The sequence below is a fragment of the Biomphalaria glabrata genome, chromosome 11 (assembly GCF_947242115.1).
Source record: "Biomphalaria glabrata chromosome 11, xgBioGlab47.1, whole genome shotgun sequence".
Classification (NCBI taxonomy): Eukaryota; Metazoa; Mollusca; class Gastropoda; family Planorbidae; genus Biomphalaria; species Biomphalaria glabrata.
Window position 1 is genome coordinate 10,664,633 of NC_074721.1, and position 16,091 is coordinate 10,680,723.

The following is a 16,091-nucleotide window of genomic DNA, read 5'->3' on the forward strand; positions in this document are numbered from 1 at the left end:
CAAGAACAAATAAGGTAACAAAGACAGTTTATGTGGAAACACAAATACACAATTGGTCCGCTATGGCAGGTAAAAATGCAGGTTTCAATATTCTCAGAAGGAAAATGAGAAATTATGAACTAAAAACTATGAACAAATACAACCATAAGCCCGTGGATACAAAATGATGAGATGTGCTCGTGTCGAAAGTGTTGCTGATACTGTTGTTAGTTCGACTAACCTCTTGATACCACAGGATACAGAGATTTATTAATGTTATTATTATTACATTGTTAATATTCATATGTATTCAATGAACTGATAGTTAAGAAGATATAGTTAAATCCTAGACGTTACTTACAAAGGCCGCATCACGAATGAAGAGATTAGAAACAGGATTAATACAGCAAATAGACCTCACGATGACCTGCTAACTATTGTCAAAAAAACTCAAACTCTATATCCACATAACAAGGTCTTCTTTCCAACCCTCCCCTTATCCCAGCTGGTCCAGATATGTGATAGGATCATAGCACATTTAGATAGATAAAACCATATAATTGCGCTAAACAAAAACAATCGGTAAAAATATTTCTAATCGCACAGATGTATTATTGTTGGTCTGTATCTGTTAAAAAAGTTAATTACATGGCTAATCTGGATTAATTGATACAATCACACTTAATATAGGCTTTGTTGTTTTTGTTTAAGTATATTTATAGGTCTATGGAACTTTTTATATCGAATATTTAGAGTTCGTGCAAACAAACATAAAAATTGGATTGGAAAAAAAATATTTTTTGTTGCTAAATAATCATTAAGTGTGTTTTTTGTTGTATGTGTTGTGGACATCTTTTTTAGCCTTTTCTTCACCTTATATTGTGATGTTATTTTTTTTTGTGTTCTTAGTATGCAGTTTTAGGTAATAACTTTAAGTATATATTGTAAATATCATTTAAATGTAATCACAACGTGGATACTACAATACTACGTGGATACTTCAAAGTAGGCTACATTGATACTGAAATATTACTTGGATATCCCTAACACTTCGTAGAAACTGCAAAGCTAACTGGGTACTTCATACTACATGGACACTATTATACAACTTGGATATTCCTGACACTTCGTGGAAACTAAAACACTACGTGGATAAACTATGTGTATACTACAATACTGCTTGGGTATTTAAACAATACCTGGATATTACAACAGAACGTGGCTATTTTCAAACCGAAAATTTCCCACATTAGCTGGATACAACACTGCTTGGGTACTTCAACACTTCGTGAATGCTGCAATACTACACTGTTATGTCAATACTACACTGTTATGTCCATACTACGCTGATACCTCAATACTACGCTGATAAGTCAACACTACGCTGTTATGTCCATACTACGCTGATACCTCAATACTACGCTGATAAGTCAACACTACGCTGTTATGTCAATACTACGCTGATACCTCAATACTACGCTGATACCTCAATACTACGCTGTTATGTCAATACTACGCTGATAAGTCAATACTACGCTGTTATGTCAATACTACGCTGATAAGTCAATACTACGCTGTTATGTCAATACTACGCTGTTATGTCAATACTACGCTGATAAGTCAATACTACGCTGTTATGTCAATACTACGCTGATAAGTCAATACTACGCTGATACCTCAATACTACGCTGATACCCCAATACTATGCTGATAAGTCAATACTACGCTGATACCTCAATACTACGCTGATACCTCAATACTATGCTGATAAGTCAATACTACGCTGATACCTCAATACTACGCTGTTATGTCAATACTACGCTGATAAGTCAATACTACGCTGTTATGTCAATACTACGCTGATACCTCAATACTACGCTGATACCTCAATACTACGCTGATACCTCAATACTACGCTGATACCTCAATACTATGCTGATACCTCAATACTACGCTGATAATTCAATACTACGCTGATACCTCAATACTACGCTGATAAGTCAATACTACGCTGATACCTCAATACTACGCTGATAAGTCAATACTACGCTGATACCGCAATACTACACTAATACCTCAATACTACGCTGATACCTCAATACTACGCTGATACCTCAATACTACGCTGATACCTCAATACTACGCTGATAAGTCAATACTACGCTGATACCGCAATACTACACTAATACCTCAATACTACGCTGATACCGCAATACTACACTAATACCTCAATACTACGCTGATACCTCAATACTACACTAATACCTCAATACTACGCTGATAAGTCAATACTACGCTGATACCGCAATACTACACTAATACCTCAATACTACGCTGATACCGCAATACTACGCTGACACATCAATACTACGCTGACACCTCAATACTACACTAATACCTCAATACTACGCTGATACTTCAATACTACGCTGATACCGCAATACTACACTAATACCTCAATACTACGCTGACACATCAATACTACGCTGATACCGCAATACTACGCTGATACCGCAATACTACACTAATACCTCAATACTACGCTGATACCGCAATACTACACTAATACCTCAATACTACGCTGATACCGCAATACTACGCTGATACCTCAATACTACGCTGATACCGCAATACTACGCTGATACCTCAATACTACGCTGATACCGCAATACTACACTAATACCTCAATACTACGCTGATACCGCAATACTACGCTGATACCTCAATACTACGCTGATACCTCAATACTACGCTGATACCTCAATACTACGCTGATACCGCAATACTACGCTGATACCGCAATACTACACTAATACCTCAATACTACGCTGATACCGCAATACTACACTAATACCTCAATACTTCGCTGATACCGCAATACTACACTAATACCTCAATACTACGCTGATACCGCAATACTACGCTGACACATCAATACTACGCTGACACCTCAATACTACGCTGATACCTCAATACTACGCTGATACTTCAACACTAATAATAAAAGTAAACGAATAAGAGCGTGTTTTCCCATATAAAAAGAGTCTTTCCTTTTTCACTAATTGAATTTGAAAATATATTGCCTAGCTGTATACCTGACAGATAATTCGGAAACTGCCTATTAAATCTCTCTCTCTCTCTCTCTCTCTCTCTCTCTCTCTCTCTCTCTCTCTCTTCGTCTCCATTTTATCTTTATTTCTATTTTCCTTTCTCTTTTAATCTCTAATCTCTCACCTTATCTTTCTCTCTATATCGCTTTCTCTTATATATTAATATATTCGATATTTTCTTTTTATAAAACGCCAACAGTTCAATAACCAAACGCTCTAACACTAGTCAACAAACCAAACTTGTTAGTATAAGGGAAACTTTTGAGATAGTAAATTCACGTATAAATCTAGAGATTTCTTTAATGCATTCAGTTTGTAAGTTCAAACTTGGCCAGCACTGCCGGTATGTAACACTCGATTCTGTTTAGTCTGTTTTCAACTTAACTGTTGACTGTTTCAGGACTACACTGTAGCCTCTGATTCCTGTTCCTACCTGGCTATGTTACACTCTGTAATGAGGTGTAATCCCTCCATCTGCTACCCGACTGCAGGTAGCCTACCTTTAAGAAGCTAAATTCGCTCGCCTAATCTTAGGCGTGAGATAACAACAGAGTTGGCAGCTTCTCCCCCTCCCAAGTTTTTTTTTACCTCAAGCTGAGTCTGTTTTTTTTTTATCATCTTATTAGATAAAGTGACATTTTACATAGCAAGAATTCTTTCTGAATGTTTTACCATCTTCAATGGAATATTGCGAATTGCTTAAGTAGGCCTATTTTATAGAAAGAACGATTTAAAAAAAAAATTAAAATAATTTATTGATAGACGAGCTGCGGTTAGCATATAGAGTTTTATTGAAATAATTTCTTTATTATTTAAATGAGTGTGTGTTTGTTTGTTGGTAAATGTGTGTATGTGTTATAATAAAACGTCGATTTTAATTCTGTGTATGTCAATGCTAGATGTACAGGCTTAGATCGCCAAGAGGAAAGTAAAACTCAGGTGTATAACAAATCTCACGTTGTCTTATATAACATCACTTAGAAATACACAACAACAAAACATCCATCTCGTTTAATGCTCGGCTACAAACGTTTAGGCTTACACAATTGTTTTCAATAGAAACACTATCTGAACTATCACTATTAAGGTTTCATAGGATAAATAGTCATGAGCTAGAATTAAAGAAGTAGGATCATATTTTTTGGTTAAAGTTACAAATAGTACATAATAGATTGCACTTATTACACACACACACACACACACATCACATTGTGACATATATATATATTTATAAGTTGGGGGGGGGATAAAAATATGTATTTTGTTTTTTAATCTAACGTTCATTAGTTATTATTAGAAAAATAATCTCTTAATAAGTTATGTAAAGGAGGTATAGTCTTTTTTGTTAAAAATATTTTTTTAAATGTATTTCTGGTTTTCAGTAAGATTGTATTCTTATTCTTTCCATTGTCAAACATCTATTTCCTTATCGGTTTTAACAAAGATCATTTCTATCACCTTGACTCCGTCCGCCTGGGGGTGTGGAATTAGTTCACGTTACTTCTCCCACTTCCCATTCTCGGATCAAGTCGAAACTTTGCACAATTACTTATTGTCAATTACAACACATAGATCGATTAAAAAATATCAATTAGTTTAGTCTTAATTAATTAATTTTTGTTTTATATTGAGACTGTAGGACCTAGTAAGTTAAGAGAAGCCTTGTGTGGAGTAAAAGTTTGTTCGCTAAAATTTAAAACTAACATAGACTAAAAAACGTTTTGCTTTTATAAGATAGCTAAGTGGCTAACAAGTTGGCCTTCCGAGGTGGAGGCTTACTGGAGGCTGGAGTTCAAATTGAATTTAGTCAAGCAGCTTTGTTTCTTCTTCTTCTTATTATTATTATTATTATAGTTTATTAAAAGGCAGCATGGAAGCCTTCTCCAAGATGCTCCCTCCCCCCTCCCACCTAACTGTTCCATAAAAGTGATAAAAATTATTTAAAATATTTCCAATCGGACACATTTGTTAGTCTTGATCTACTAGAAATTAATTACATGATTGATTCAAAATAATTGCTGCCATTTCAGTCAATATATACTCTCCTATCAAAGTCTTCTTTAATAAATGTTTAAATGTGATTTGTTGAGAGAAACCTTTTTAACAAGTGTAAGTGTTTGCGAGTTATTTTTTAAAGAAACAAATTAAATAGTAACTTGTTATTTTCTATTTCTCAGGTGAAGAATTTGGCCCTGCAGTCTCAGGTTGAGTTTGAATTCAACGTTTCTAAACTCCTGATTCAAGAACCACCACTCCTCACTCAAGATCCATAACTCTCCACATCTTGATTGTGTGACGCCATTGTAACCTATACATCTTGTAACTCCATTTCTTGTTTTTCCATCACACATATTTCTTCCTTTGCGCTGTTCACGCAACTGTTGGACTCGATTCTCTGCACAGTATTCTATCGCTTGCATAGAACTTCCTTGTAGAATTCGTTTTATAGATTTGAGCATTCAAACCAGAGCAAGATTGGCGACATTTCTTTCAATACTTCTTATCAGAAGAGCGCATATTTTACTGGATTCTAAGAATAGAACCCATACATGAATCACTGCAGAACTGCCCCCACCTCGTAACTTAATCTTATACATCAACGCTATTACCTTATTAATCAAGTGATATTCTACCTTGAAGTCAAGCTTCAAACACGCACAAGAACCTTTTTTTTCTACAGACAGCTTTGAAGTAATGAAGCAAATGTAACGCAGACATAAAAAAAAGAAAGTTCTGGAATTGTTCAAGTCTATCGCTTACATTGTTCAAATATTTTGTTCATCATTAACTTTGTTATTTAGTTTCGTATTCTAATATTATACAATATTTTATTTGATTTTGTTTTTTTCGAAACCAAGGATTATCTGAGGAAGTTGAAACCCAAGTACTAAACGTTTCGAGCCACACAAATTAGAGAGTAGCTGTGAGCCTCTATACGAGAGGAAAAAGAGTGTTTTTTTTCTTCTTTTCCAGTAGTTTATAGAGAGATTAGATATGAAGGCCTGCCACGAATGGGATCCAAGACGTTGTGCTATCGTGTGCAAAGGTGTGGATTTTAACATTCATCTTTGTATACAGTACTTACTTTCGAGTCTGTGCTTTGCACTATCTTAGCAGCTATCTGGGTGTATCTTTTCAGATACCCTGTTGATTGAAGATAGTGAATCAGTAGACAATGAAGACTATTTGAAATACTGAAAACAAAACATAAAAAAAACAAAAAAACATCCTCAGGAAGCTAAACTTACGTTTGTTTTGTTGAAACGCTTTCGATCACAATTCACTCGTAACTCAAATATGGGTAACAGAATTGGGAGCCACAAACAGAAGGACGCGAAGACCAAAGATGATAAGAAGAAGGAGAAGGAAGCAAAGAAAGAGAAAGAGAGGCAGCTGAAAAAGGAAAAGAAAGGGAGGAGAAAGAAACAGCAGGTCTCGGGATTGGACACGGACTTGGACGACTCGAGTCACGTGACCGGAGGGGATTCCGAGTCCTGCGTGTTTCATTCCGCGGAAAACATTTCAGCCAGCCCCTACCTCGACGCCTCGACGCGCTCGGAGCTCGAGCAGGCGTCGTCTTGGTCCGGGATGAACGAGAGCTTCACATCTGCGTCCCAGCATCCTCACGTTTTGTCGGCCAAAGACTTCAAAGACGGGTTTTCTCTGGAGGCGTGCATTCCTCCGGAAATAGCCCGCCGGGAACCGCTGTGCGACGACGGCACATCGTCGACCGCATCGCGGTTTGAAGGGCGGAGCGGGAGCAGCGTCAGGTCGAGGAAGAGCAGCAACAGTGTGAAGAGCAGCTCAGCCCAGCCCCACTCGCACCACGACACTCCCACGTCTTTCAGATCCCACCACGCCACAGACGATGTGGGGTCAGTCGGAACGTCCTCACAGATAAGCGGCGAATACCATACGCCGCTGCTGTCCACGCCGGTGTTCGGGAGAGTGGATGGACCCACCTCTACCACATCGTTGACATCTTCATTTAAAAAAGTATCGGAAACAAATCCGAACGACTGCATGGATATAAGCCCAACACCATCAACATTTCATCATCCTCATTTTTACAATCACCAGAAACTGAAATTTCAAAAGCCTCCCCAGAAAGATGTTGGAGGTCCGCCCAGCTTGCAAAAACCCACCTCCCCATACCCCCAGAGACGGGCATTATCTCCTAAAATGACCTCGTCTCCAATCAAGTTAATTTCCTCTGATGATTCATCCTCCAGCCACACTACACCCACCCCTCAGAGACGAGCTAATCTCCTAGACCTGTTTAGAACGGGAAAACCCAAAGAAAGTAAATCATCTGCAAAACAAGGGGAGGGAACTCTGGATTTCAAGGGAGATGATAGCAGCTCTGGTAATAACGTAAATGAGACTAAAGCAAAGAATAAACCGCTCTGGAAAACTTGGGAAAGGTCTAAGAAAAAGAAAGATAAATCGAGCAAAACTTCCATTTTCGGAACAACAAGAAAGTCAGAGCGCAAAAAATCGGATAGAAATTCTTTGCCGGAAAATGAAAACGGAACAACAAAGATAAACAAAGATGACACAAAGGAATCATCTGAAACTAAACACTTACAGAAAACAAACACATGGAACTTTATTTTAAAGAAAAAAGACACACACAGAACTGATAGTAGTAAAAGTTCGGATTCAAATTACGATTTGCAAGATAAACGTAGTGAAGATTACAGTATCAGAAGTAGCAGTTCTCCAATAGCAAGATCTGCTGCTTTTTGCATTATGAAACTTGAAGAACTGGAGAGATCTATTGAGGAAACAATACGAGAAAAATTTCCCGACGCTGAGCCTTTTTTACTAAAAAAGCGCTCAAAGGAAGATGAAATGCGAGGGTCAAGGTCTCTACCCTCGACGCCATCGTTAAAGAAGAAGCTTTACGTGGCACGCGACGTCAACGATTCTAAACGGAACAGCCAGAAAGAGAAAGAGAACAATCACAACGACGCCAGCGATAAAACTAGATACTGCGATGAAACGTTTGAGACGTGCCCTAGCCCGGCAATGTCCCCGGTCATCCTCAGGAGGTTCGGAGCCCGAACCAGGCACGCCAGCATATCTCCGAAGATCCCTCGAGCTAAGACCGCGGTACTCTATAACTCTCCCAGTGACATCTCAACCATGGAAAAGTCGGTCTCCACCAAGACCGTCACCAAAGTCCCAGTGTATAACGCCATGTCGAGCTTCCCGCATCTGGCCGCCGCTCAGTCGGTGCAGTTTATGAAGCCGCTTACAGCAGCAGTGAAGTCAGAATCAAAGTACGATAATGTGGTAGATGAAACGGACGCTCTTGTCCCGTTATTTCCAGCCACGGCAAAGTCGTCACAAGGGGAACAATCCGACAGTGACGAAGACATTGAATACAACAATTTATCAGTAAATAGCGACAAGCCAGTGATCGTACCAACATTTTCCGCCGTCTTCGGATCTGTGTCTCCTAAACTTAAAAGGCATCTGGAATCGAAATTCAATGAAATAAATACCCCTAAAAGTAATCAAACAGGACCTGCACCACTAGTAGAAAGACGAAACGACAAAATAATAGAAATTGAAAAAATCAAACAAAATAATAGTGTAAGTTCTTTGAAGGGCAATAACTCAAGAAATATTGTTATTAAGGGGGAGAATCATTTTACAAGTGAAGAAAAAGCGTTTGAAACAGCCCATCAAAAGACTACAAAATCTTCAGAGACTTTAACTAGTGTGAGTGTCATTCCAGAGGTGACATCCGTTTCTGTTACCATCGCATCCCCTACCAACAGGTCTGTCTCCGTCAGGCAACGGGTGACCACCATAAACACGTCTTCGTCCAATGACGCCAACCAACTTCCAGGCAGCAATAACGCGGGGACAAGCGATGGCACCCACCTGCACAAGGCGACGGCCGCGCAGAACCAGGAGCTCCCGCCTGATCCAGGTGAAGCTGAGCAGCACAAGACGCGAGAGCGAGCTCATGGCCGCCCCTGTGTACCGCAGCAAGCTAGCCGTGTCGACACGACTGCAGGCGATACCGAGAAATTCGCCGTCCGAAGCTCTCCCGGCGCTCAACGTAAGCATTCCAGCGATCACGTGGTGTTCGGTTCCGCCGTTGCCCTCCCCTGCCGCTTGTACTCGAACACACCTCTTTCCCCCACCTCGGAATGCCTGGAGGACACGGGTAACGTGAATATATCAAACTCGGAGGTCTCGCGTGAAAATATCGCAGGTCAAAGTCAAAATGTCAGGCATGTAACGAAACAGAACAGTTCATTGTGTAAGAAAGATAACTCTGAACAGGCGAGATTGTATTGCTCTACGCCTAAAGAACAGACAACTACAATCAGTAGTTTTTCAGCAAGAACAATCAAACCTATTGTTATTTCTGTGCCGATTTCTAATGTCGATGTTGTGGAGGATATTTCTACACCACAGGATATAAGAGATGTGAGTAATCAGTCTAACGAAAGAAATAATCAGCAAATATTGTTTGTTACTGAGAAAAGAGCTACTTACGCTACATCTACGCACGCTAAGAAAGATGTCTCTTTAAATGAACCAAACGCTCTGCCAACTAAGATTAACAGGAAACCAGACATTTTAAACATCGTTGAGAATATAACAGAGGAACAGAATGAATATCGACCTAATTTAAGGAAAGACGAACAGAAGTTTGCAGTTTTGAGGAACCCTGTCTCAAAGGTGATTTCAGAGATGATCAACAGCAGTAAACAAGAGGAGCAGAAAGAGAAGCAAAGGCTGGAGCAAGAACAGACGCGGCAGTTGCACCAATCCAGCCCTGGTTACGGTGTGAAGCATGTCCAGGAAGCCATCGCTGTGGTCACATCTCCAACGTACGCACCGCCCAGCCTCACGCTCGAAGAGAAAACTGTCAGAAGCGATAGTTCCGTCTCTCTTCCCTCGTCACCGATAAATAATAGAATCGAGAGAGATTTCAGCATGAGCGATCAAGAAGTAAAAGAATCGAAGAGTCAAGAGATTCAGACAGACTCAATAACCACTGCCGATAAAGGCGTGGATAGCAACAGTCTACCAGGGAGTGTGGAGACGTACAGAGCAGTGAAACATAGCCGAAGTATTCCGATGGTTAGAGATATCCCATCAAGCAGAGTAAACCCAAAGTCGGACTTCTCGTCAGAAAATAATGATCTCAGTTCTTCAGATGAAAATGATTTTCTGCAGAATGTCTTGGCTTCTAAGAAGTATGGCTCACAGCGCAAAGTGGAGCCAGCAGTTAATGAAACTGAGCAAGCTCCGCCTCCTCCGAGCCCGACGGCTATGCAACAGCTGATTGAGGAATTTGAAGAAGAGGAAGAAGATGTTGACGCCCAGGAAAGGAAAGAAATTGAGCTTGCGATGAGAAGAGAGTCGGAAATCAAAGAATTTACCGACAAAATCTACAATCGACTCTCCAGCTTGCTAGGGAGCCAAGAAGAGATGGATGATAATGTCTTTGAAGAAGATGACGACAGCGTAAAACCGAGAGGAGTGGATGAGCTGTTTTCTAGGCTGGAGAAGAAACGTGAGAGTCCGTACAGTTCTTCGTCTAGCGAAGAGGACATGGCTCTGTATAAAAGCAGTTCTTCTAAAATACCATCTTCTGAGGTAGGACAAAACAAAATGTTCGCCGCCCTTGAGTCATCGTCGTCTCTCACTACGACCACATCATCCGACTCGGACCCGTACGAAGAGCCAGCTGTATTTCAGCCTTCAAAGTCGGATGAAAACAGCAAACTCGACGCCGCCTCTGAATCAGAAGAAGACGCCAGAGGAGAGAACGAGCCCAATGTGTTCGTGTTTCCGGAAATTGAGACTGCTCAAGTAAACGAATGTAACGAAGATTCACGTCTGCGGCGCAACTCTCGCGAGTATCACAGTGACGACGATGTGGCTACTGGAAGGGGAATTCCTGATTACTATGACGACCGGCCTTTGTGGACCCGGAGACAAAAAACTCCTGGTCAACTTTCAGCCGCTATGATGGCCATCAGACGTCGCGAGAGACGAGAGCGGTGGCTGAAGAAAAGAAGACGAAACAAAACTGACCTGCTCAGCACCGGAAGTAGCGACACGGGCTCCGAATACGCGCGTGAGGATGAGCGTGAAATCAAAGATGGCGATTACTTCCGATACGATGATGACGACGAGTTTGCCGAGAACGAGAAGATGATACAGCGTCAGGAAATGGGGTCAGGCATATTGACTTCCCCAAAATACACCAAGCCTATTCTTCCCTTTGGCAGCAACGCGTCGAGCCCAAGAACCGAGCAGGAGAGAACGGCTTCAAAGATCGCCGCAGAGCGATCCTACTACCGCGTAGAAAAAAACAAGTCCTTATCGGATGAGGACATCCATGTCAGGGACACCTTCGTGAAAAGTAAGGTAAAGAGAGGTGATAATTTAAGCGATGAAGACGATAAAAATAGAAGTCTTGATAAGCTAAACATTGCGACTAATCCTGAACGGTTTAGCTCGGACTCCAACTTGGCTATTCCCGGAATTGAAGAGACTTTCAATGAGCTTATGTCAGTGAAGCATATCCTAGAAGGAATACAAAACAGAACTCCAGCAAACGAGATCGCCTCTAGTGTTAAATGTTTGCCTCTCACCACAGAAAACGTTAAATCCATTCGTGACTATTATAGAGACTGCTATTCTTCCGGAAACGGGCGAAGGTCACGTATGTCCGCCACGGATCGCACAGAGTCCGACCTTGACATTTATTCTGAGAACCGAGACGATGAAAGCACGGACAGCAATTTCAATGCTGACGATGAGGAAGACGAGGACAACCAGGAACCCTACGCCACTGCTGACGATGACCCTGCGGCCACGGGAGGCAGTGGAAGCACCGGACAGAGCGGAAGCCACAGAGATAGCCGCTACAGACCCGGTGAGGATGACGACTCGGAGACGAACGTGGTAGTCAGCTGCACCTTTTACAACTCAAACGCCTTTCCTACTCCCACCGCAGAAGCTCTTGACGCCTTTCAGGCCTCCCCGACTCCGGTGGCCCGAAACAGCGTCAAGTCGACTCCTAAGACACTCACCCCGACCGCGCAAGACTCAATGCTCAACAGTGACGAAGAGTTCTGGGCCGGTAGCGCGGCAGTTGAAGAAAGTTACAAGCAGGTGGTCACTGCAGCAGACGCGGTCAGCTCTACATTCCAAAACGCGCGTGAACAAATGCACGAAATCCAGCACCACCTCCAGGCGCTCAGAAGGCAAATGGAGGTTTTGCAGGATGACCTTTCAACCACATCATTGACTCTAAACCCGGATAGGACTTTAGACGCTTCAAAAAAGTAAAACGTAGACTCATTGATTTCTAGTGTTTACATGTTTCTTACTAAATGCTGGAGTTACTGTTCTTTCAAATTCTCAGTTTTGAAATGAAGACTGTGTATATGCGAAAAGTTCTTTAAACTATTTGGTGAAATATTTAATAGCTTCAAAAACAAAAGAAATGTACTATTTGGTGAAATATTTAATAGCTCCAAAAGCAAAACAAAAATGTGGGAAATTACATACACTACAAGTAGGTCTACACAAATACAAGTAAATAGCAATAGCTATTTCTCTTTGCTATTTTTACATAAGTATTCTCAGCTTTAGTGTAATACTTCCACTAGTGCCAATTTATACTTAACTGCTACATAACTAACACAAAACTAGGAGCTAAAAGTCAACTCACTAACAATATTTATTACTTGTAACTGTCTCCCGTAACATATCAAGCAAAATAGCTTGATTGCAGAAAAGAGAATCTATGTCAGTTGCCAATGCCTTTAGCTCATGAACTCAGATCGCTGTCTAGTTACAAATTCAGAACTTGTACAAATATGTTTCATTGAGTCCTCCACTTGTAACGTCTCTACTTGGACATAACATTTAACAAATGTAGCAAAGAGGACAGCAGTAATCTATGCTTCGAGTTCTCATTCATAATGAAGGCATTTCATAGTTGACGCCACAAATCACTTAACTGTACCCAAAGTACCCGAAGGTTGATATTAAGCGGTAACACTTAAGCTTAGTACCACTTGAGAATGATATCATTTATTTCATAATTCTTTTGTATATATTAAGTTTGCTATCAAGCGTCTCTAGTGTTCAAGAAATCAGCAAGTGGAGTTAAACCCCTCACAAAATGATGTAATGAAATAAGATCTCTGTTTGTACTTAAATACATAGACTACGTGTATACGTAGACCCATTTATGACCTACATGGGTTATCCCATTTCACGCTACAGAACCCTTCGTCGGTTGTAAAGCCTTCACCTCTCTTCGCCAGTCGAATGTTCTAGCCACAGTAATATTAACTTGTCAAAGACAGAATATAATGTAAACAAAAAGTCATTAAAATTAAGCTGATAATTATTTGAATTTAAATCATAGATAGAGCACTTTAAACGATTTGATAATCCCTGATTGAAATAGCAGGTGTTAAAATGTGATAAGGAATAAAAAAAAAAGTAAAAATAAATCAGTTTTTATTACCTGTGAGTGAAGCTATTTTTTTTATTTATGTATTTGACCTCAGTAAATAGTCTTAATGTTAATGACTGTTTGTTGATAATTATTCCATTGAAGTCCACAATTCTTGAACATTTTTGCTTCAATAAAAAACTACAATCACATTTCATTTCCTATTGTTTGTTTGATAAACTAAAAAGTTTCATGTAGTCATATTGCTTTAAAGTTATACAGCTTATACTGTGCCTTATGAGCCACGACAAACTATTGTGTTAGCTAATCCTGTTTTTTAAATTGATCTATTGAAAATGACTCTGTGAACCGCTCATAAAATTGAGCATATATACTTTTCTTTAGTGAATAATCTGCACTTTTAGAAGTTGAATCTGTTCATCACATTATCTTTGCAATGTATATAATTAGTGTTTTATTTTTTTAATTCAACTGTATTTGATTGTATGCAAACAAAAAATTATGTTTTAGGTGGATGCCTCACATGACGTGACACGTGGATGCGTCCGCGTGAGACAAACATACAAAAGAGAAATACAATGTATCTATTACTTATTATTTGGTGTTTATGTTTTCATTTACTTATAGCTAAATATTTTGTTTTGTGCACATGTATTTAGAGTGTGACATTTGAAAAAGCAGGGCAAGGAAGAGGGGAGGTAATTTTAGTTGTTTATATAATTCAACCAATAATGAAAAAAATACAATGCAATATTTGAAATTTAAAACAAAATGTTTAGTTTATCTTAAGTTATCTTTACAATACAGACGTTACTACAAAAAAAAAAGAAGATGATTACGTCCTACGAGTCATGCATTTGGTCATGCATATTAACCAATGACCTAAATTCTGCTAAGTCACTGGTTTTCCTGGCTAGCTCAGGCAACCCATTCCATGCTCTGATAGCACTAAAGAAGAAGGAGCATTTGTATAAATAAATAAATAAATTTATTCGTATCAAATATTGAAATAAAAAATGTGTAACTTATTCATAACTATTATTAAATAGAACAAGCAAAACTCATTCCTGAGTATTATTAACAATCAAGAGACATATGTAGTTATGTACTCATTTTACTAACGGAATGATAACCTTCAGTAGTCACAATCATTTACAGACGCATAGTGTAAATACACAGACACAGACACGCAGTATTAAAACCTTAACTTCAAATATTGACCCAAGAAATCTTCTGCAGAAGGCAATCCTTATGATCCAAAGATCATTGCTTAGCTTATCTGAGGTATAAATATTATCTGAACCGTACAGATGGATTATGAGAACAATTTAAAAAAAAAACATTTTTTATTACTTGATTTGTTACATTTTTAGAGTTGTCAATTTTTGTTAAGATAAATGAATTTCACTATATATTTAGATAGCTGTTAAAAGCTTATATTATCACTATAAACTTGACGACTAAACAAAATGGCTCTAAGTCTAGTAGTAATTAAATCTCTTGATGACTTTTTTTTTTCCCAATAGGTCGTTTCTGAAAATTAATCTAACTCTTCTGTGCACATGTTGATGTAAATTTATTTTCTTTAGCCTATGTTTTATGACAAACATTTCTAGAACAATTGTACTAGATCTATTGGAAATCAAAGGCTAAAACTTACGGCTAAATGCAGTTATCTGCTCTTTTTTTTTTTATATTGTTTTTCAAAAACCAGTTAACGATCTTACAAATAAAAATATAGATTTATTAAGAGAGAAAACTAAGATAGAAATATGGCAGAATATGGTGGTGATATGATGGTGATATATTTGAGACTAAGGAAAATTGCAGGATATATCAAAAGAGGAATATTGGCGGAGATTTTGAAATAAAAAGACAAAACGAACAAAGTCCGAAGTCAATATTAAAAGATCATTGCTGCCATCTTAAAAAAAAAAAAAAAGTAAAGTTCCCCTTTCAGACCTTGTGGTCTATAGGGCAGATGATGTAAAGGTCATCTGTTTCTGTGGCCTACCGTTAACAAGGGTGTCATGTGGCCAGCACAACGACCGACCGCCTTTACTTTTCCCCAACTAATGTCAGGTACAAATTAGAGCTGGGTGGACTCAGAGGCGCTCGAAGATCCCGAAATTAAAAATCCCAGTCTTCACCAGGATTCGAACCCCGGTCCCCGGTTCGGAAGCCAAGCGCTTTACCGCTCATCCACCGCTGCCATCTTATTATGTTATTATTACTTTGTCTAGCACAAGCAAATGAGCTTAAAAATTTTTCATTTTTCTTTGTTACAAATGCAAAATTATTTAGTTTTTAAACTATATATCTTATCAATGCATATATTTTTCCAATTATGAGTTCTAATTTAAAAAGTGTGTATGGCCCTTATCGGACACCTTCAATTATTTCTAATTCCATATGCTAGGACAATTGCAAGTGCTCCTTCTTCCATAGTGCAATTAGAGTGTGGAATGGGTTGCCTGAATCAGCCAGGAAAACCAACGCCTTTGCATGTTTTAAGTCACTGATCTTCC

At 39.1% G+C, this 16,091-nt stretch overlaps 1 protein-coding gene across 3 annotated transcripts in view; it reads left to right on the forward strand.

Moving 5' to 3' along the window:
- The window catches only part of LOC106063784 (serine-rich adhesin for platelets-like), a 29,280-nt gene extending 15,120 nt beyond the window's left edge, over positions 1-14,160 (forward strand). For all 3 annotated transcript variants that reach the window (XM_056045797.1, XM_056045795.1, XM_056045796.1), the window contains exon 3: positions 5,267-14,160. In XM_056045797.1, the coding sequence (XP_055901772.1) occupies positions 6,387-12,422 (6,036 nt within the window). In that variant the 5' untranslated portion in view covers positions 5,267-6,386 and the 3' untranslated portion in view covers positions 12,423-14,160. The remainder of the gene's footprint in view (positions 1-5,266) is intronic.
- The last annotated feature ends 1,931 nt before the right edge of the window (positions 14,161-16,091 follow it).